This window comes from Lissotriton helveticus, chromosome 11, assembly GCF_964261635.1.
Source record: "Lissotriton helveticus chromosome 11, aLisHel1.1, whole genome shotgun sequence".
NCBI lineage: Eukaryota > Metazoa > Chordata > Amphibia > Caudata > Salamandridae > Lissotriton > Lissotriton helveticus.
This window is the reverse complement of record NC_136072.1, coordinates 56842895-56864523: the sequence shown is the minus strand read 5'-3', so window position 1 is coordinate 56864523 and position 21629 is coordinate 56842895. Positions and strand designations below refer to the sequence as shown.

The window sequence follows — 21629 nt, the reverse complement described above, 5'->3', positions numbered from 1 at the left end:
CTTCTTTTTGTGCATAATTTATGCGTCACTTTACGTCTGAAAGGGTATTCTTTTGACTTATACTGGGTACTCCCTTGTGTCTGGACAAAGCTATACCTCTTTGAGGAGCTCTAATGAGAGTGAAACACATGTCAGGGTTTCCTTTTATTCATTTCAGGTTGGCTTCTATGCTATGTTACCAATTCAAAGATGTATTGGTAAAAGGCTTTTATCATTTTACAGCTCATCTTGCATTGCACTTTGCTAATCCTTTGCTTAAAGACTTTGCTAAATAGCAAAAGACTTTGTCCCTTTCTAGCTCGGCATGGATGGGACTGTGCTAATCCCATGGTTAAAATCTTTGCTAGAAAAACAGACATTGGAGGTAAGCAGATTTAGAGTGTTTAGTGTGCTCTATTCTGAAGCTTTCTGGAGCAGCTCTCCAGCTAAACATCCCAACGTTCTCTGTGACTGTGTGTGTGTCCATAAGTTATTATCCATGGCCCAATGTGCACCTCCCTGCACTCCCCTCTACCCACCACATCCGTCTGTAAACTTCCCTTCTAGTGCAGCCACTGCTGAAGGCTTCAAGAGGATTCATTATAAAAATCTGATATGCTTACTCTGGACAGCTGGCTCAGGTAGAAGTCGACTAAGTCCTGAGGCTCTTCTTGAATTCCATATTCTTTGTGACTTTCAATCTCCCCCTTCACAAAATTCTTCAAAAATAGGTCAGTCTCAAACAACTGCTTTACTGGTCCTGGAAGATGCTGCATTAGCCGTGGGAAAGCATTGAAGAGCTGGAAAAAGAAGCATTGATTCAAATAGTGAGTCCTGTATCTCTGACACTGACCCTTGTCTCTAATCTCCAGACCAACATTCGGAATACATGAAATAGGCAATTTCACAGGTGCACAAGAACCAGGGCTGTAATGTGCCAGTTTGTGTACCTGGCATGGTTTGAATATCACACTAGAGGTATCATACCACCATAAAACCATAGGGAACAGCAGCAAATGTGTCAGCAGAGAAGGTTGAACGTTCATATATGCCATGCATTGGACTCATGTTGTCGGTTGTATGATGGAACAATGCGCGGAAATACTTTGCATGCCTTCACCACACATTTTTTACCCTGCATTTTCTTATAATGCATATGCTTTTACAAAGCATGCCTATACCACGCATCGTTTATATATAGAACTGGTGCAATAAACTGCAATTGGCACTACCTGAGAGCGCAGACAATCTGTTCTGTGTGGTGATATTGTCGGGCTGCTCTGACGACTCTTCCGCGCCACCTACCTTGGGCCAAAGGATCCTAGTAGTAACATCAGCGTGTGGTATATATATATATATATATATATATATATATATATATTTTTTTTTTTTTTTTTGAATAAAGAACGTGACGAACCTACGCTGTACTGACTTGGAGTGCTCTAATTTCTAAACCCAGGATTGGGTTTTTTTTCGTTGGGAAATATATATATATATATATATATATATATATATATATATATATATATATATATATATATATATATATATATATATATATATATACTACTATTATAAAGAGAGAACACAAACCTTTGAGCCAGGTAAACTACAAAAGTAATGCACCAATCACTACACACAATACACCATTTGAAAGGGGAGATGTAGCAGAAGGACATAGGCTATAGATGAAAAACAATATACATTTAAAAAAGCAAAAACGCTAAAAGTGGAAAAGTAGTCCCTTGGGGGCGTGGTCGAGTGTAAGAACGTGGCCGTGGGCGTCTCAAAGAACAAATGTGGCCATTTACAAGGCAATGGCAAATGCTAATAACAAACAGCGTCCAAGGTAAAGAACAACACAGATACATATGCCCAGATATAGCGGAAATGCGCTTAATATGCAGACATAGAGCGGAAACTTAATTTAGGACGCACATTTAAAAACAAAAAAAACGGAAATAGATTTTATGACGCACATTTCTAAACAAAAAAACATACAGCAGAAATGGCCTTGAAACTCACGAGGTGCCCGAAAACTCACAACGTGCGCGCTATAACAATACGAAATATACACAAATTGCAAGGAGTTACCCAGCCAACATTCAACAGCGGGCGTGACTTGCATCTACGATGACTGTCTTCCATTGACACTGAAAAGACGTCACACAGGGGGCAGGGTTAAACGGACAGAACACCAATGGCAACGCTAATAAAGAAATAAAAACACGACTCACATCACAAGTCTTCAACCATTGGACAACGACGTCAAAGGGGGTAAACAGGAACAAACGAAGGCGCATTTTATTCACGGACAAACGCGAACTGGGGCGAACTCTACAGACTATCCTCAACAAAGAAAATAAGACTTACGAAATAAATATAAACAAACAACTGGGAAAATTCACACAAGCAGGGTCAGGACTTGCACACAGAAGAGAGGAAACGATTCGGAAACTGAAACGCGATCGGGTGAAAAATAACCTGACGAACCACCAGGCTGAAAAGAATACTTAGCAATTAAAATAAAAACACAACTAGGCATATTCACACGAGCAGGGCCAAGACTTGCACACAGAATTAACAAAAAAGGATTAGGAAAGTTTACACAACACAAAGGGCTTGCACACAATACACAAAAAAAACACAGACAGTTTATTAAAACGAAGACCAAGGAAACAGCCTTACAGAGCCAGAACAAAATCAATTCTACAGGGCAAGGGCTTGCAGAGACAATTAAAAAACGAAACAGACAATTTCTTGAAGGCATACCAAGCATACAACAAGGAAAAACCCTTCAAGAGCCTCAAATTAATCAATTTAACAGTGCAAGGGATTGGCCACAAATTTGAGAAAAAAACCCAGACACATTATTAAAACGAGGAAACACACTTCAAGAGCCTTCAAAAAATAAATACATTTAAATGCGCTTTCACACGATTTATAACTAATACAAAAACATACATCGGAAATTCTATTTAGATACCCGGAAGAAACGCTATCAATGATTGATTTATGCGTTTTTACATAGCGCGGAAATTACCCGAAGGCATCTTTATATAGCGCGGACCCGTTCCTAAATAGCGCTGAACTTAGCCAAAGGCGTCTTTATATAGCGCCGACCTTACCCAAAGTTGTCAGAGCGCATCACAGAACTCAAACATAAGGAGCACATTACACGTGAAGAGATTACAAAAGCTGACTTTAACATACATAAGGGAAAAATTACAATTGTGACCAAACAAAATACATGAGGTAACAAAAACTGCCAGGAGGAAACACTGACAAGTGTGCAGGTTACAAGACAAAACAAAGTACAATTAGCGATATAATACTGCAATATATGCTACACACGCAGGCACAAGAATAAACGTTACGTAGCCAATGGTGGCACTTGTGCAAGTATCAACAGCAAACAAAATGTGAGAGGTAGCATACTGTCTGTTACAAGGGAAAAGTGGTGTGTGCAACTAACAGAATTAAAACATAAGGAGCACATACTGTGTGTTACAAGGGAAAAGTGGTGTGTGCAACTAACAGAACTGAAACATAAGGAGCACATTACACGGGAACAGATTACAAAAACAAACGTTAAGATACATGAGGGAAAAGTGACAATTGTGACCAAACAAAATACATGAGGTAGCAAAAACTGCCAGGAGGAAACAGTGACAAGTGTGCAGGTTACAAAACAAAACAAAGTACAATTAGAGGTATAATACTGCAATATATGCTACACACGCAGGCACAAGAATAAACGTTACGTAGCCAATGGTGGCACTTGTGCAAGTATCAACAGCAAACAAAATGTGAGAGGTAGCATACTGTCTGTTACAAGGGAAAAGTGGTGTGTGCAACTAACAGAATTAAAACATAAGGAGCACATAATGTGTGTTACAAGGGACAAGTGGTGTGTGCAACTTACAGAACTGAAACATAACAGACAGAGATTATGATTTTCGGTAAGAGAGTGGAACTATGGGGTGACCAATGGTGGCCGTCAGAGTTGGGACCGACTCCGACTCCGGTGTCGGAACTAAAAAATCTGGGAGTCTGGTTGGATGCTGGTCTTACTTTCGTCGGTCATACCAAAAAAACAGCAGCTTGCTGTTTTGGCCTCCTTCGGGGTTTAAGACCTGTCCTTAAATTCTTCGATGCCCCAACCAGGCAGCTGGTGATTCAGGCCACTGTCATCTCTCGCATGGATTACGCCAGCTCCCTCCTGGTGGGGGCCAATCTGGCAGAAATTACCCGCCTACAACGGGTACAAAATGCTGCGGCTAGAGCGATAGTCGGCCTGCCTAGATTCTGCCCTGTTTCAAATGTTCTTCGCTCCTTGCATTGGCTTCCAGTGAGGAAGCAAATCCATTTTAAGGTCCTTTGTCTGACCTTTAAAATTTTGAAGGGAATAGGTCCCCAGATCATGTCTAACTTCCTGTCTTTTTATGTTCCCACACGCGCTCTGCGTTCCCAGGGCCATGCTCTCGCCGTGGTTCCTAGATTCAGGCTATGTCGTGCTGGTGGACGTTCTTTCGGTGTTAAAGCGGCAACCCTCTGGAATTCCCTCCCGGTTGAAATTCGCCTGCTGGAGGATCTTATGCTCTTTCGGAAAGCCATTAAAACATTCTTGTTTTAGTTATTCTTTTTAGCTGTTTGCTCTGTTTTGTTCCCTGTTATGCTATGTCCTACCTTGCAATTGCGCCAGGACGCTCCTTCGCTGGAGCAGCTGCGCGCACAACAAATACCGATAACATAACATAACATAACATAAGGAGCACATTACACGGGAACAGATTACAAAAACAAACGTTAAGATACATGAGGGAAAAGTGACAATTGTGACCAAACAAAATACATGAGGTAGCAAAAACTGCCAGGAGGAAACAGTGACAAGTGTGCAGGTTACAAAACAAAACAAAGTACAATTAGAGGTATAATACTGCAATATATGCTACACACTCAGGCACAAAAATAAACGTTACGTAGGCAATGGTGGCACACACATTACTACGCAAAAACAATTAGGGAAAGCAACAGTGAACATCAACGTAACTACATTACTCTCTTGTAAATATTTAAAACACATACATTTCAATATGGTGAAGAGGAAAACACATCTTTCACGGACTACATATAAAAAATGCGCAAACACAAACAAGCGCATAAGACTAACACAGACAAATAATGAGGAAACATTACATAACATCGATGCACCATCAACCTCACATCTTCCAAAAACACACAATATAGCACATTCACAACGGCATCATAACAGTACTCCACAGCCAACAACCTCTAATATCACACACGCTGACAACACTAACAAAACCAACAAAGACACCACTCACATACAAAAACAGCAAACTTTACTAACTCCAAATATGCAATCACAACAAGAAGAGCATACAGTACAACACACACACACTCTCAGATCTGCATTCAACTACAACGCACTTCATGACTACTGCAACAGTCCACATGTCAAAATTGGAGACATGGACAATGTCTGTACTCACTGCAACACACTTAAATGGAAGGCAGAACCTAAAGGCCTTTGCTGCTCATCGGGAAAAGTACTTCTTACCAACATTCAAGATCCACCGCCACTCATTACACAACTACTAGATGGCACTCACACACTTTCAAATCATTTCTTAACAAACACACGCCGTTATAATACTCTATTCCAAATGACATCCTTTGATGCAAATGAAGTTAGGGAAGGAAATTTCGTGCCGACATTTAAAATACAGGGACAGTTATACCACTTGATTGGAAGTATGCTTCCAATGGAAAGGAAAGCGCCACAGTTCCTACAAATATATTTCCTATCTCAACAGCAACAAATAGACGCACGCTCACACATGGTGCCAAATTTGAACACAGACCTTATTCAACTACTACAAGACACATTGCACCATCATAACACATACATTCGTTCACTAAAGTACAACTATGAAATTCATTCACAAGAGGAAGATTTGCGCATTATTATACACGCTGATAAACACCCACCAAATACAGATGCAGGAAGATTTAATGCACCAACTAACGATGAAGTTGCAGTTCTTTTAGTGAACGAGAACAAGGGGCCACGCAACATTGTATTACATACACGAGAGGGAGTACTACGCAAAGTATCTGAATTACATAGATCCTATGATCCTTTACAATACCCCATCCTATTCCCTAAAGGTGAAGATGGTTATTGTCTCAATATACCACAAAGAAACTCTGCAACAAACAAAACAGTTACATGCATGCAGTACTATTCCTATACTCTTATGGTTAGAAATACAACTTTCAATACCTTGCATTGGTTCTGCAATCTCTTTAATCAATACATTGTGGATATGATGGCCAAAATGATCACAGAAAGACTAGACTTTATCAGGCACAATCAAAAACAACTACGTGCAGACAACTACATAAATTTAAAAGATGCAGTCAATGAAGATCACAACGTACAAGCTCGAGACATTAGACAAAACGTTATTTTACCAGCTACCTTCACTGGATCACCAAGGTACATGCACGAAAAAACACAAGATGCGATGACATACGTCAGGCACTTTGGCAGACCAGATTTATTCATTACTTTCACATGCAATCCAGACTGGCAAGAAATTAAAGATCAATTGTTCCCCAAACAAATAGCATGCGATAGACATGACATCGTTGCACGGGTCTTCAATTTAAAAGTAAAAACACTAATGAAACTATTAACACAACAAGGTATCTTTGGATCTGCTAAAGCTTACATATTTACTATTGAACATACTATTATGGCTTGAACCAAAAATTCAGGCAGATGACGTTGATCTCATTATCTTCGCTGAGCTGCCTGATCCTATTAACGATACTAAACTATTTCTTATTGTCAAGAAAAACATGATACATGGTCCTTGTGGTGAACACAACATTCTTTCACCGTGTATGAAAAACGGGATTTGCACCACAAAATACCCACGCCCTCTCATTAATGAAACGGAAACTGGAGTTAACGGCTACCCCATTTACCGGAGGAGGAACACTGAACATGGTGGACATACTGTCACAATGATGGTTAGAGGACAGGAAGTCACTGTCAATAATCAGTGGGTTGTTCCATATTCACCACTACTCTGTCGCACTTTCAATGCTCACATTAATATTGAATACTTCCCATGATGCACTGGGCCAGGGACAGACTAATTTGCATATAGCCAGGTTCTGAGCTGGGATGGGGCAGTGAGATAAATAACGGTGATGGATCAAGCCCTGATCTTTGGACTGGGTAAGAGTGGTCTGCTTAATTCAGACACTCTGTTCATCACCACCCCCCTTTTCTGTATCGTTTTTGGCCACTATAGGTGTGGCAGGGTATACTCAGACATGAGTCCCTTTCTCACTGCTCCATCAGGATTCAAGCAAGCCGGGCCGAAGAGGCTGAAATGCCAGAAACCGGTCCCCGGTAGCTTGTCTCCTTTCTGGTGAAGAATTGGCTTGGTAGTTTGGTCTGCCCTGTTCCCATGATGCACTGGGCCAGGGACAGACTAATTTGCATATAGCCAGGTTCTGAGCTGGGATGGGGCAGTGAGATAAATAACGGTGATGGATCAAGCCCTGATCTTTGGACTGGGTAAGAGTGGTCTGCTTAATTCAGACACTCTGTTCATCACCACCCCCCTTTTCTGTATCGTTTTTGGCCACTATAGGTGTGGCAGGGTATACTCAGACATGAGTCCCTTTCTCACTGCTCCATCAGGATTCAAGCAAGCCGGGCCGAAGAGGCTGAAATGCCAGAAACCGGTCCCCGGTAGCTTGTCTCCTTTCTGGTGAAGAATTGGCTTGGTAGTTTGGTCTGCCCTGTTCCCATGATGCACTGGGCCAGGGACAGACTAATTTGCATATAGCCAGGTTCTGAGCTGGGATGGGGCAGTGAGATAAATAACGGTGATGGATCAAGCCCTGATCTTTGGACTGGGTAAGAGTGGTCTGCTTAATTCAGACACTCTGTTCATCACCACCCCCCTTTTCTGTATCGTTTTTGGCCACTATAGGTGTGGCAGGGTATACTCAGACATGAGTCCCTTTCTCACTGCTCCATCAGGATTCAAGCAAGCCGGGCCGAAGAGGCTGAAATGCCAGAAACCGGTCCCCGGTAGCTTGTCTCCTTTCTGGTGAAGAATTGGCTTGGTAGTTTGGTCTGCCCTGTTCCCATGATGCACTGGGCCAGGGACAGACTAATTTGCATATAGCCAGGTTCTGAGCTGGGATGGGGCAGTGAGATAAATAACGGTGATGGATCAAGCCCTGATCTTTGGACTGGGTAAGAGTGGTCTGCTTAATTCAGACACTCTGTTCATCACCACCCCCCTTTTCTGTATCGTTTTTGGCCACTATAGGTGTGGCAGGGTATACTCAGACATGAGTCCCTTTCTCACTGCTCCATCAGGATTCAAGCAAGCCGGGCCGAAGAGGCTGAAATGCCAGAAACCGGTCCCCGGTAGCTTGTCTCCTTTCTGGTGAAGAATTGGCTTGGTAGTTTGGTCTGCCCTGTTCCCATGATGCACTGGGCCAGGGACAGACTAATTTGCATATAGCCAGGTTCTGAGCTGGGATGGGGCAGTGAGATAAATAACGGTGATGGATCAAGCCCTGATCTTTGGACTGGGTAAGAGTGGTCTGCTTAATTCAGACACTCTGTTCATCACCACCCCCCTTTTCTGTATCGTTTTTGGCCACTATAGGTGTGGCAGGGTATACTCAGACATGAGTCCCTTTCTCACTGCTCCATCAGGATTCAAGCAAGCCGGGCCGAAGAGGCTGAAATGCCAGAAACCGGTCCCCGGTAGCTTGTCTCCTTTCTGGTGAAGAATTGGCTTGGTAGTTTGGTCTGCCCTGTTCCCATGATGCACTGGGCCAGGGACAGACTAATTTGCATATAGCCAGGTTCTGAGCTGGGATGGGGCAGTGAGATAAATAACGGTGATGGATCAAGCCCTGATCTGTGGACTGGGTAAGAGTGGTCTGCTTAATTCAGACACTCTGTTCATCACCACCCCCCTTTTCTGTATCGTTTTTGGCCACTATAGGTGTGGCAGGGTATACTCAGACATGAGTCCCTTTCTCACTGCTCTATCAGGATTCAAGCAAGCCGGGCCGAAGAGGCTGAAATGCCAGAAACCGGTCCCCGGTAGCTTGTCTCCTTTCTGGTGAAGAATTGGCTTGGTAGTTTGGTCTGCCCTGTTCCCATGATGCACTGGGCCAGGGACAGACTAATTTGCATATAGCCAGGTTCTGAGCTGGGATGGGGCAGTGAGATAAATAACGGTGATGGATCAAGCCCTGATCTTTGGACTGGGTAAGAGTGGTCTGCTTAATTCAGACACTCTGTTCATCACCACCCCCCTTTTCTGTATCGTTTTTGGCCACTATAGGTGTGGCAGGGTATACTCAGACATGAGTCCCTTTCTCACTGCTCCATCAGGATTCAAGCAAGCCGGGCCGAAGAGGCTGAAATGCCAGAAACCGGTCCCCGGTAGCTTGTCTCCTTTCTGGTGAAGAATTGGCTTGGTAGTTTGGTCTGCCCTGTTCCCATGATGCACTGGGCCAGGGACAGACTAATTTGCATATAGCCAGGTTCTGAGCTGGGATGGGGCAGTGAGATAAATAACGGTGATGGATCAAGCCCTGATCTTTGGACTGGGTAAGAGTGGTCTGCTTAATTCAGACACTCTGTTCATCACCACCCCCCTTTTCTGTATCGTTTTTGGCGACTATAGGTGTGGCAGGGTATACTCAGACATGAGTCCCTTTCTCACTGCTCCATCAGGATTCAAGCAAGCCGGGCCGAAGAGGCTGAAATGCCAGAAACCGGTCCCCGGTAGCTTGTCTCCTTTCTGGTGAAGAATTGGCTTGGTAGTTTGGTCTGCCCTGTTCCCATGATGCACTGGGCCAGGGACAGACTAATTTGCATATAGCCAGGTTCTGAGCTGGGATGGGGCAGTGAGATAAATAACGGTGATGGATCAAGCCCTGATCTTTGGACTGGGTAAGAGTGGTCTGCTTAATTCAGACACTCTGTTCATCACCACCCCCCTTTTCTGTATCGTTTTTGGCCACTATAGGTGTGGCAGGGTATACTCAGACATGAGTCCCTTTCTCACTGCTCCATCAGGATTCAAGCAAGCCGGGCCGAAGAGGCTGAAATGCCAGAAACCGGTCCCCGGTAGCTTGTCTCCTTTCTGGTGAAGAATTGGCTTGGTAGTTTGGTCTGCCCTGTTCCCATGATGCACTGGGCCAGGGACAGACTAATTTGCATATAGCCAGGTTCTGAGCTGGGATGGGGCAGTGAGATAAATAACGGTGATGGATCAAGCCCTGATCTTTGGACTGGGTAAGAGTGGTCTGCTTAATTCAGACACTCTGTTCATCACCACCCCCCTTTTCTGTATCGTTTTTGGCCACTATAGGTGTGGCAGGGTATACTCAGACATGAGTCCCTTTCTCACTGCTCCATCAGGATTCAAGCAAGCCGGGCCGAAGAGGCTGAAATGCCAGAAACCGGTCCCCGGTAGCTTGTCTCCTTTCTGGTGAAGAATTGGCTTGGTAGTTTGGTCTGCCCTGTTCCCATGATGCACTGGGCCAGGGACAGACTAATTTGCATATAGCCAGGTTCTGAGCTGGGATGGGGCAGTGAGATAAATAACGGTGATGGATCAAGCCCTGATCTTTGGACTGGGTAAGAGTGGTCTGCTTAATTCAGACACTCTGTTCATCACCACCCCCCTTTTCTGTATCGTTTTTGGCCACTATAGGTGTGGCAGGGTATACTCAGACATGAGTCCCTTTCTCACTGCTCCATCAGGATTCAAGCAAGCCGGGCCGAAGAGGCTGAAATGCCAGAAACCGGTCCCCGGTAGCTTGTCTCCTTTCTGGTGAAGAATTGGCTTGGTAGTTTGGTCTGCCCTGTTCCCATGATGCACTGGGCCAGGGACAGACTAATTTGCATATAGCCAGGTTCTGAGCTGGGATGGGGCAGTGAGATAAATAACGGTGATGGATCAAGCCCTGATCTTTGGACTGGGTAAGAGTGGTCTGCTTAATTCAGACACTCTGTTCATCACCACCCCCCTTTTCTGTATCGTTTTTGGCCACTATAGGTGTGGCAGGGTATACTCAGACATGAGTCCCATTCTCACTGCTCCATCAGGATTCAAGCAAGCCGGGCCGAAGAGGCTGAAATGCCAGAAACCGGTCCCCGGTAGCTTGTCTCCTTTCTGGTGAAGAATTGGCTTGGTAGTTTGGTCTGCCCTGTTCCCATGATGCACTGGGCCAGGGACAGACTAATTTGCATATAGCCAGGTTCTGAGCTGGGATGGGGCAGTGAGATAAATAACGGTGATGGATCAAGCCCTGATCTTTGGACTGGGTAAGAGTGGTCTGCTTAATTCAGACACTCTGTTCATCACCACCCCCCTTTTCTGTATCGTTTTTGGCCACTATAGGTGTGGCAGGGTATACTCAGACATGAGTCCCTTTCTCACTGCTCCATCAGGATTCAAGCAAGCCGGGCCGAAGAGGCTGAAATGCCAGAAACCGGTCCCCGGTAGCTTGTCTCCTTTCTGGTGAAGAATTGGCTTGGTAGTTTGGTCTGCCCTGTTCCCATGATGCACTGGGCCAGGGACAGACTAATTTGCATATAGCCAGGTTCTGAGCTGGGATGGGGCAGTGAGATAAATAACGGTGATGGATCAAGCCCTGATCTTTGGACTGGGTAAGAGTGGTCTGCTTAATTCAGACACTCTGTTCATCACCACCCCCCTTTTCTGTATCGTTTTTGGCCACTATAGGTGTGGCAGGGTATACTCAGACATGAGTCCCTTTCTCACTGCTCCATCAGGATTCAAGCAAGCCGGGCCGAAGAGGCTGAAATGCCAGAAACCGGTCCCCGGTAGCTTGTCTCCTTTCTGGTGAAGAATTGGCTTGGTAGTTTGGTCTGCCCTGTTCCCATGATGCACTGGGCCAGGGACAGACTAATTTGCATATAGCCAGGTTCTGAGCTGGGATGGGGCAGTGAGATAAATAACGGTGATGGATCAAGCCCTGATCTTTGGACTGGGTAAGAGTGGTCTGCTTAATTCAGACACTCTGTTCATCACCACCCCCCTTTTCTGTATCGTTTTTGGCCACTATAGGTGTGGCAGGGTATACTCAGACATGAGTCCCTTTCTCACTGCTCCATCAGGATTCAAGCAAGCCGGGCCGAAGAGGCTGAAATGCCAGAAACCGGTCCCCGGTAGCTTGTCTCCTTTCTGGTGAAGAATTGGCTTGGTAGTTTGGTCTGCCCTGTTCCCATGATGCACTGGGCCAGGGACAGACTAATTTGCATATAGCCAGGTTCTGAGCTGGGATGGGGCAGTGAGATAAATAACGGTGATGGATCAAGCCCTGATCTTTGGACTGGGTAAGAGTGGTCTGCTTAATTCAGACACTCTGTTCATCACCACCCCCCTTTTCTGTATCAATCTACTAAAGCTATCAAATATATTTGCAAATATATTAACAAAGGCTCGGATCAAGCAACTGCTGCTATTGAAAACAAACACAATGAAATAGACACATATCTAAATGGAAGGTATATTAGCACTTCCGAAGCAGTGTGGAGCATTCTAGAGTTTCACGTTCATGAACTCCATCCCACTGTCACACATCTAGCTGTGCATCTCGAAAATGGTCAAAGAGTCTATTTCAATGACAAGAACATTCTACATGTAGCACAGAACCCAACGCAAACAACACTTACTGCCTTCCTCCAATTGTGTGCCACCGACAATTTTGCAAAAACATTGCTATACCAAGAAGTACCACAATACTATACATGGTCAAATTCAAATTTCAACACCGCAAACGTGGACAGCAAGTATTAGGACACCCTGGTGTAAAAAAAGACTCAGCTCTTGGTAGAATGTACACTATTCACCCAAACCAATCGGAGTGTTTCCACTTACGCATTCTTTTACAACATGTTCGCGGACCTACAGGGTTTCACAGTCTTTTAACTGTTAACGAACAACTAATGCCTACCTATCAAGCAGCATGTAAACAACTTGGACTCATTGAAGACGACCAACATTGGAAACATACGTTAGGTGATGCTGCACTGTCACATTCCCCATCAAAGCTACGTGAATTGTTTGTTACTATTCCGCTGTTTTGTAACCCATCTGATCCTCTCACTTTATGGGACCAATACAAAGAAGATTCGTGTGAAGATATACTACACAATAGGCGTCAAGAAACAAATGATGAATCAATACCAATGAGTAATGACATATTTAACCAGGGTCTCATACTAATTGAAGATTCGCTGTATGTACTAAGTGAAAAAACTTTAAAAGATTTCAAACTGCCGCAAACAAATAGAACTATACATACACCGTACAACCATAATGATTTTGAAAACTCTACAGAGAACCTACTGCAATACGTTGCACAACATTTGCCAAAATTAGTGCCCAATCAAACAATAGCATACAACACCATTGTTGAAAGTGTGGAAACCTAATACTTGCAAAAATACGCTCTTTAGGACTATTGGCTCTGGCAATTGCATCTTCTGGAATAGCTGGCACTTTGCTAACTGGAGGTTAAACAGCACACTCCACGTTTAAACTACCTTTAACTGTTTCCATTGAAAACTGAATCCACTTGCTCAGTACGCAAAAACGGACCCTTAGGCACCCTGCTTCAAAAAGTGGCTCTTATTATGTGGGACGAATGTACTATGACACAACGCGCACATATAGACGCCGTACACGAAACTCTACAAGACATTAGAAATTGTCATAAAATCATGGGTGGGGTCACTTTTGTCTTTGCAGGTGACTTCCGTCAGACTCTTCCTGTTGTCCCAAGAGGAACACGTGCTGATATACTAAAAGCATGCTTAAAAGCATCACACCTATGGGACTCCGTACAAACTCTTTCCTTACGCACTAACATGAGAACACATTTAGGAGGTGGAGATAATCTCTTTGCTGATCTTCTACTACAAGTTGGTAATGGAGATTTACACAACACAAATGATAACATTAATATTAAAAATTTAGGGACGCCTGTCTCGAACTTACAGGAACTCATACAACATGTATACCCAGACGTTCACAATATTATTAACAAAGACTACCAATGGATTTGTGAAAGAGCCATAGTTGCACCCAGAAACACAAGTGTCAACCACATCAATGAACACATACTACTTCAAATCTCAGGGGAAACAAAAGTATATAAATCCATTGACACAGTATTAGATACAGAAGACGCAGTACATTATCCTCAAGAATTCCTAAACTCACTTAACCCTTCGGGACTTCCACATCATGTACTCCAAATAAAAGTTGGCATCCCAATCATCTTATTGCGAAACCTACATCCGCCAAATCTATTCTATCTGGCCCTGCTGCAGGCGAGTTAGCTCACATTCCACGCATACCCATGATACCTACAGATCTACCATTTCAATTTAAACGTTTGCAATTCCCGATTAACATTGCCTTTGCTTCTACCATTAACAAATCGTAAGGTCAAACATATAAAGTTATAGGCATCGACTTACGAGAAGACTGCTTCACTCATGGCCAGTTATATGTTGCACTCTCTCGCACCGGGAATGCGCAAAATCAATTTATTCTACATCCTCATTCAAATGAAACAAAAAATGTAGTTTACCGCAAAATCTTACAATAATGACATACTTCATCTGTAACAACATTACACACTTTACTTTTCATCCCCGGACAACGTCGGGACGGGCTGCTAGTATATATATATATATATATATATATATATATATATATATATATTTATATGGTCCTAACTATAACTACCAGTAGGTAGTTATAGTTAGGACCAAGTTTCCATAGGAAGAAAATTTTTTGTTTTGCTTATAACTTTGGCGTTGTTTGATGAATCTTCATGACATTTTTAAAACTAATTCTTTGTTCATATCAGGTCCTATTTTGAAAGTTTATGGGTTATTTGTCAAGGGAGGGCTGTAAAAAAAGAGGGGTCCCAAAACGTGTTTTCTCCATGTTCATTTCCATAGGAAACTTTAGACAAGGCTACAGGTCGAACGGTTGAACGGAATTACCCCAAATTTGGCAGGGACAAGGGTCTTGGTCTAGAAAGCATGCTTTTGTTTACTTGTTGTAACTTGGTTCAGTAGTTTTGGAGAAATATAGAAATTTAAAGTTATCGATATTTGGGAATTCTGCCATCTGATTGGCTCAGGCGTTACGAGCACAAGCTTGCTGCTTATTGGCTACGAGCGGTGCGAGTGGTTGCAACTAGGAAGTGTTGGCCACCATTTTGCGATTCTGTTGAAGCGAGCAAGGGGAAAAAAGGGCAAAAAGAGTAGGAAAGAGGAGGGTAGGAGCGCTGTGAGCTCTGTGGGGTGGTTAGGGTATGCTATAGAGGGAGTGTGAAGCGAAGTATTTACCCTTACCGGTGTGAAAGTGGTGTTTTGCCCAGAGTGAGATGGTGCTGAGGTGAGGTACCGGTAAACTCAGGGATGAAAGCATGTGCCTAAACCGTGAGCTGAGTGCTGTAAACTGATGTGCTGTGGGCGCTGTAGCATACTGGCTGAAGCAAAGTATTTACCCTTACCGGTGTGAAAGTGCTGTTTTGCCTAGAGTGAGATGGTGCTGAGGTGAGGTACCGGTAAACTCGGGGATGAAACTGTGCACCTAAACTGTGAACTGAGTGCTGTAAACTGATGTGCTCTGCGCGCTGTAGAATACTGGTCGCTGTAGCATAGCTGTGCAGGTGGTGTTAGTATGCGTTTAGACAATAGCGGGAGTGGGAAGCAAATTACTCACCCCTACCGGTCTGAAGACTCGAATGCAGTTTTTTAGCAAGCAGGAATAAAGAAATAATCATAAAGAATATAATGCAGAATGTTGCAATGCCGCAGAAGACAAATGGTGAAATGAGGTGTGTCTAAAAAAGTGGCTGTGTGTAATAAAGCGATGGAGTTTCAAAGTTATATAGAAAGTGTCTTTATTTAAGTGTCATAAATGGGCCCACTGGTGCAAGAGCTAGGGCATCCAGCTGATGCAAACTTGAACCGCTTCTGCTGTATTCAAACGTAAGCTCCTGCATCAGTGAATTCCACATTACAAGTTAGAGTTTCATGTGACATAAAGAATACCTATCGCACTTCAATGAGTCTAAATTTTATAATGGAAATAAAGGTAGGATATGATTACCACATGTATCCTTTAAGAAAATGTAATTATCAGACTTCTTAGGTAATCTGGTACTCTGTTTTTTTCTAACTCAAATTTATCAACAGTAGAACAGTCAGCAATCTCTTGTACAGTTGATTCAATCTGGTGCGTGTGAGCATTGGTAATAGTTCTACCCACATCGGAACTTTGAGGAGGAACACAAACATTGAATCACGCTTCTGAGAATCACATTCAGTATCTTTCTGGTCAAACCATACATTATTGTCTTCAGCTGTTTCAAAAAAACATTCTTGTGCAGAGAGCTAAGGCATCCAGCTGAGACAAACTCCAACCGCTTCTGCTGTATTCAAACCGAAGCTCCTGCATCAGTGAATTCCACATAACATGTTACAGTTCTATGTGACATAAACAATAGCTATTAGACATGAATGACTAAATTGTATAATGAAAATAAAGGTAGGATACGAATACCACACTGTGTCAACCAGTTCCTAAATAATGTTGTCTTTTTTCATTTTGATCGCCAGGTTGTGAGCAGAGGCTGAGGATGAGTAAATTTGTGTGAAAGGGCTTCGTGGATAAGAGGCAGGCAGAGAGGTGTGTGCACAAAAAATAGACGTGATTTCTAAATGGGCATCGGGTTTAGGCTAATTTAGCAAGTAAATTGCGTATTTGCATAGGCCATACATCACCGATCCCTGGTTAGAGTGGAGACGTAAGGGGCAGTAATGAAGACAGAGTTCAAATGTCTGAGTGTACTTAGAAAGTTATCGTATCAAAGTAGTACAATTGTAGAGTACTAAAAAAAAAAGATGGAAAAAAATCAATCCAAGAATATCGTGAGTTTCTTACAAGTCTTGGAGATTCCAGTCAAGAAGTTCTTTAGAGGCTTGAGATGCGTACTGTTCCAAAAGGCTATTGTTGCCATCGTGTGAGAAAAGCAAAGCGATCCAATTCATATCCTCGAAGGGACAGTAATGTTCCTCGGATGTTGGAGCGGCAATTTGAATTGGCAGGCAATCTGCGACGTTGTGAAAGGCCGCACGTTGCAGTAGATCTTTTGCGGCTGCACAGAAATCCTAATCCGCCATGATACCTTCTTGCATTGCATTTGCCATTGCTCCACTGCCTGAACAACCAAGTTCATGGTTATAAAGATACTCCATTATCTGCTGGATATCGGGAGCGATTGTTGGGATGTTGGCAAGGTATAGATCCATTCGCCAGTTGAATGGGCAAGTTTTGCAATAAAAAGATGGTTGTACACAGATTGCATAGGTGTAAATAAATGTTATGTTGTAGCTGGGTCCAATAATAGATAGAGGCAGGCAGCCGAAAGGCAGCCGAAAGGGTTTTCCATTTTTTTACAGTATTGATGCAGATCCGCGTAGAGGCGTATTCTGTCGGACATGGTTGTTACCACAGAGAGCGCAGCCATTTTTTACAAGCAAAATTAGTAGCAGGATGGCCACAAAGAGAGTGAGAATTATGGGAACTGTTCCTGTTATTCCAGAGATGATCAAATGAATGCAGTCTGGTATTAAAAGAAAAACAGTTTGACAGCGTGTCAAAAGCCCGGAGGAGACTGTGTTAAAAAAGTGTGCCAGACCTTGAGGGTGAGATGTGTTGAAAATTGTGTAACAAGTCACAAAGTGTAATGGGAGGTTCGTATTTAAAAGGGAGTGTGTTTTACTTGAAGTTTGTTGTATCTGCAGTTGATACATTTCTTTTGCAGAAGTGAGGGACATTTCTGTTGTGAACAAAAGCGCTTTCAGTTTGGTTTGTTTAATGAAATCTGTTTTCAAATTAGGGATTGAAGGCCAAGTTGAAATTTGGGAGTTAGTTTGTGTGGGTGGGAATGGACATTGCCACAGGAAGTTACTCGGTTTGAAACAGTAAGGATATACAGTATGCCAGCTCACATTCCGTATGAGTGCATGTTATTGAAAAGCAGATAGCTGCAGTTAGAAAGCTGTGTGAATGTTGGTCTTATAGTGGGAGTTGGCGTCCTTTTAAGAAAGGATGCAATATTGGGCGCAGTAAACTTAGAAGCGCCTGTAGTTGGACATTCTTGGATAGTAAAGAATGACTGCCATTGTGGTCGCACTTTTCACCTGCGACAAAAAGTTCTGCATGCTCTTTAAGACAACGATTTTTAAATTGGAGGAACCATTGCTCGTGAATAAACGTGCTACTTTATATAATCACATACAACATGACAAACAACATGTAAACCTAGCAGACACAGCAACACTATGTACTGTGGGAACCGTGGCTAGCCATACAAACCAAACATGGCATGGTACCTCTGCCACACAATGCAGAATGCGGGTAGTGATGGGAGCAAAGTATGTGCAAAGGTGGCAAGTAATTCTCGATTATAAAAGTATACAATGCAAAGTTTTGAGGGGATGTGCCTGACAGACATGAGTATGCAGAGCACAGACATGTACATGTCAACATACACTGATGGTCTATTGCGTGCAGTAGACAGTAGACGCAACCATGATAGTACAGTCAGTAGGGAAGATTACGGAAAGGTAGTGCGTACGTGCCTCCTCCCCCCAAATTTTTAGCGTAGTGGGCTGGCTTGGCGTACGCAAGGGTAGCGTAGGGGTATGAAGAAGAGGCACGTTTCTCTGGGTGTGGTTTTGTTCCAGAATGGCGAACGTGTCTGCCAGATCTGCGCAGGTTACACCGCCACGAGGCTAACGCCGTGAGCAAAGGTGGCTGTGTGAATGATGCTCTCAGCGTGCTGGTATCCAGAAACCGTCATGGTGGCTGCAAAGCATATATGCTCCACAGTTCACTATTTGACACCGCCATATGTGAAAGAGGGCCCACCACGTGCAGGCGGAAGCTCCTGGGTCGAGGTCTGCGAGCTCGGAAGTCTCCTGAGATCAACGCTGGCTACCGCGACACAGGCACACAGCGCCCAGCCTAAGGCCCTGCACAGTGGAGTGCTCTGTTTACTAATAACACAGTAGTCCAACAGGTAACAACAGTGCAGTGGAACAGTATTTTGATACCATAGTGGACGATGTTAGAACTGTATCTGAGAGTGGAGATGAAGGCACTCCCTTCGACCAGGTGCAACCAACTCTAGGTCCCAACAGTGTCTTGATCCCACAATGGACAATGTCTGATATTACCTGCTGCTTGGTTTTCACAGAACTCCCTCTGTTGAGGTGCATCACACTCTGTGATTGCATAGCTAACTGTTGCACATGATTATTGTGCTTGTTTGACACCAGTCGGTGCAGTAAACCGAGGTACAGCAGGTCCGAACAGTGAAACAGGGTTTTGATTCTATGATTGAGGATATCAAAAGTTAAAGTCTGTGATGATTTCTGTGTACCCCCTCCAATCAGGTGCACTCAACTCTAGGACCCAACAGTGGAACGATGTCTTGATCCCACAATGGATGATGTTACAACTGCATCTGCGAGTGGAGATGAAGGTACTCCCTTCGACCAGGTACAACCAACTCTAGGTCCCCATATTGGAACGGTGTCTTGATCCCACAATGGACGATGTTAGAACTGCATCTGAGATTGGAGATGAAGGTACTCCCTTTGACCAGTGCAACCAACTCTAGGTCCCAACAGTGGAACGGTGTCTTGATCCCACAATGGACGATGTTGGAACTGCATCTGAGAGTGGAGATGAAGCTACTCCCTTCGACCAGGTGCAACCAACTCTAGGTCCCAACAGTGGAACGGTGCTTGATCCCACCTTAGACGATGTTAGAACTACATCTGAGAATGGAGATGAAGGTACTCCCTTCAACCAGGTGCAACCAACTCTAGGTCCCAACAGTGGAATGGTGTCTTGGTCCCACAATGGAAGATTTCTGATATTACTTTCTGCTTGGTTTTCATATAACTGCCTCCGTTGACGTGCAACAGACTCTGTGCTTGCATAGCTAACTGCTGCACATGATTATTGTGCTTGGTTGACACCAGTCGGTGGACTACACCGCGGTACAGCAGGTCCGAACAGTGAAACAGGGTCTTGATTCTGTGATTGAGGATGTCATTAGTTGTAGTTTGTGTTGATTTCTGTGTACCTCCTCTGATCAGATGAAACCAACTACGTGCTTTTGAATCCAACGGTACATGGCTGTGAGCGTTAATGACCACTGACTCTGGCCTACACTGCGGTTAGCAGGGTTCACAAATTAGTTGGAGCGGTGATTGTTTAATTACAGAATCCAGTAGTCAAGTAACTACAACATCTATTGAAATATACACAATATTGTTTTAGTGTACTTGCTTGAAGAACTTTTTTTAGATGAGTTACAGGTTTAGTAAAGTGACCAAATTCATTTTGCAAGTCAAAAGTAACTGAATAGGGTAGACTGTGGATAGATGAAATCGCAATTCGTATTGTTTTGATTTATTTATTGCAGAGTTTTCTGTAATGGATGTTGTTGTATTTTGTGAAGAGGCAGTGAGTAAAAGTATTTATGGTTTGTGTGTGATTACTGCCTTCAATTAACACTGCAGACAGCAGTGTTCACAATTCAGAATGAGTCACTATTGTAGATGACGCAGTTCTGTAGGAAAAGACATTGCTCTAGTGCACTCTGTCTGCACCACTCATACGCATCATTGCAGGCTCCGCACATGGTCTTTGTGGCTTCGCGGATTAAAAATTGTGGAGCTCAAGTCAATGCCACATGGCTGTGGGCCTTTGCTGAGCGCTCTCTCTGGCCAAGAATGCAGACAGCAGTGTTCACATTTGAGATTGAGTCGGTATTGTAGATGACGCAGTCCTGTAGGAAAAGACATTGCTCCAGTGCGCTCTGTCCGCACCACGCATACGCATCATTGTAGGCTCCTCAAACGCTTTTTTTTTGCTTCGCGTATGACAAACTGGGCAGCTCAAGTCAATGCCACGTGGCTGTGGACCCTTGCTGAACGCTCTCACTGGCCTATACTGTGGTCAGCAGTGTTCACATTTGAGATTGAGTCGGTATTGTAGATGACGGAGTCCTGCAGGAAAAGACATTGCTCCAGAGCGCTCTGTCTGCAGCACTCATACGCATCATTGTAGGCTCCGCACATGCTTTTTTGTTGCTTCGCGTATTGCAAACTGTGGAGCTCAAGTCAGTGCCACGTGGCTGTGGGCCTTTGATGACCGCTCTGTCTGGCAGACACTACAGACAGCAGTGTTCACAATTCAGATCGAGTCACTATTGCAGATGATGCAGTGTTGATGGCAACAGATATTGCTCCTAGTACGGCCCGCCTGCAGCACGCATCATCGCTGGCTGTGCACATGCTGAATGCTTTTGATGTGGCTATGTGAGTGCACTATAACTGATGGAGCGTTTATGATATAATCTTTTTGTGTATTATTTCAGATCTATTGATTGTGTCTCAGTATACCACAAGTTGTGGTTCTTTTACA

At 43.7% G+C, this 21629-nt stretch overlaps 1 protein-coding gene across 1 annotated transcript in view; it reads right to left on the bottom strand.

Moving 5' to 3' along the window:
* LOC144790677 (cytochrome P450 2J2-like) overlaps positions 1-21629 on the bottom strand; it is a 133622-nt gene that overhangs the window by 40203 nt on the left and 71790 nt on the right. The window contains exon 5 of the mRNA XM_078665402.1: positions 603-779. Coding sequence (XP_078521528.1) covers positions 603-779 — 177 coding nt within the window. The remainder of the gene's footprint in view (positions 1-602; positions 780-21629) is intronic.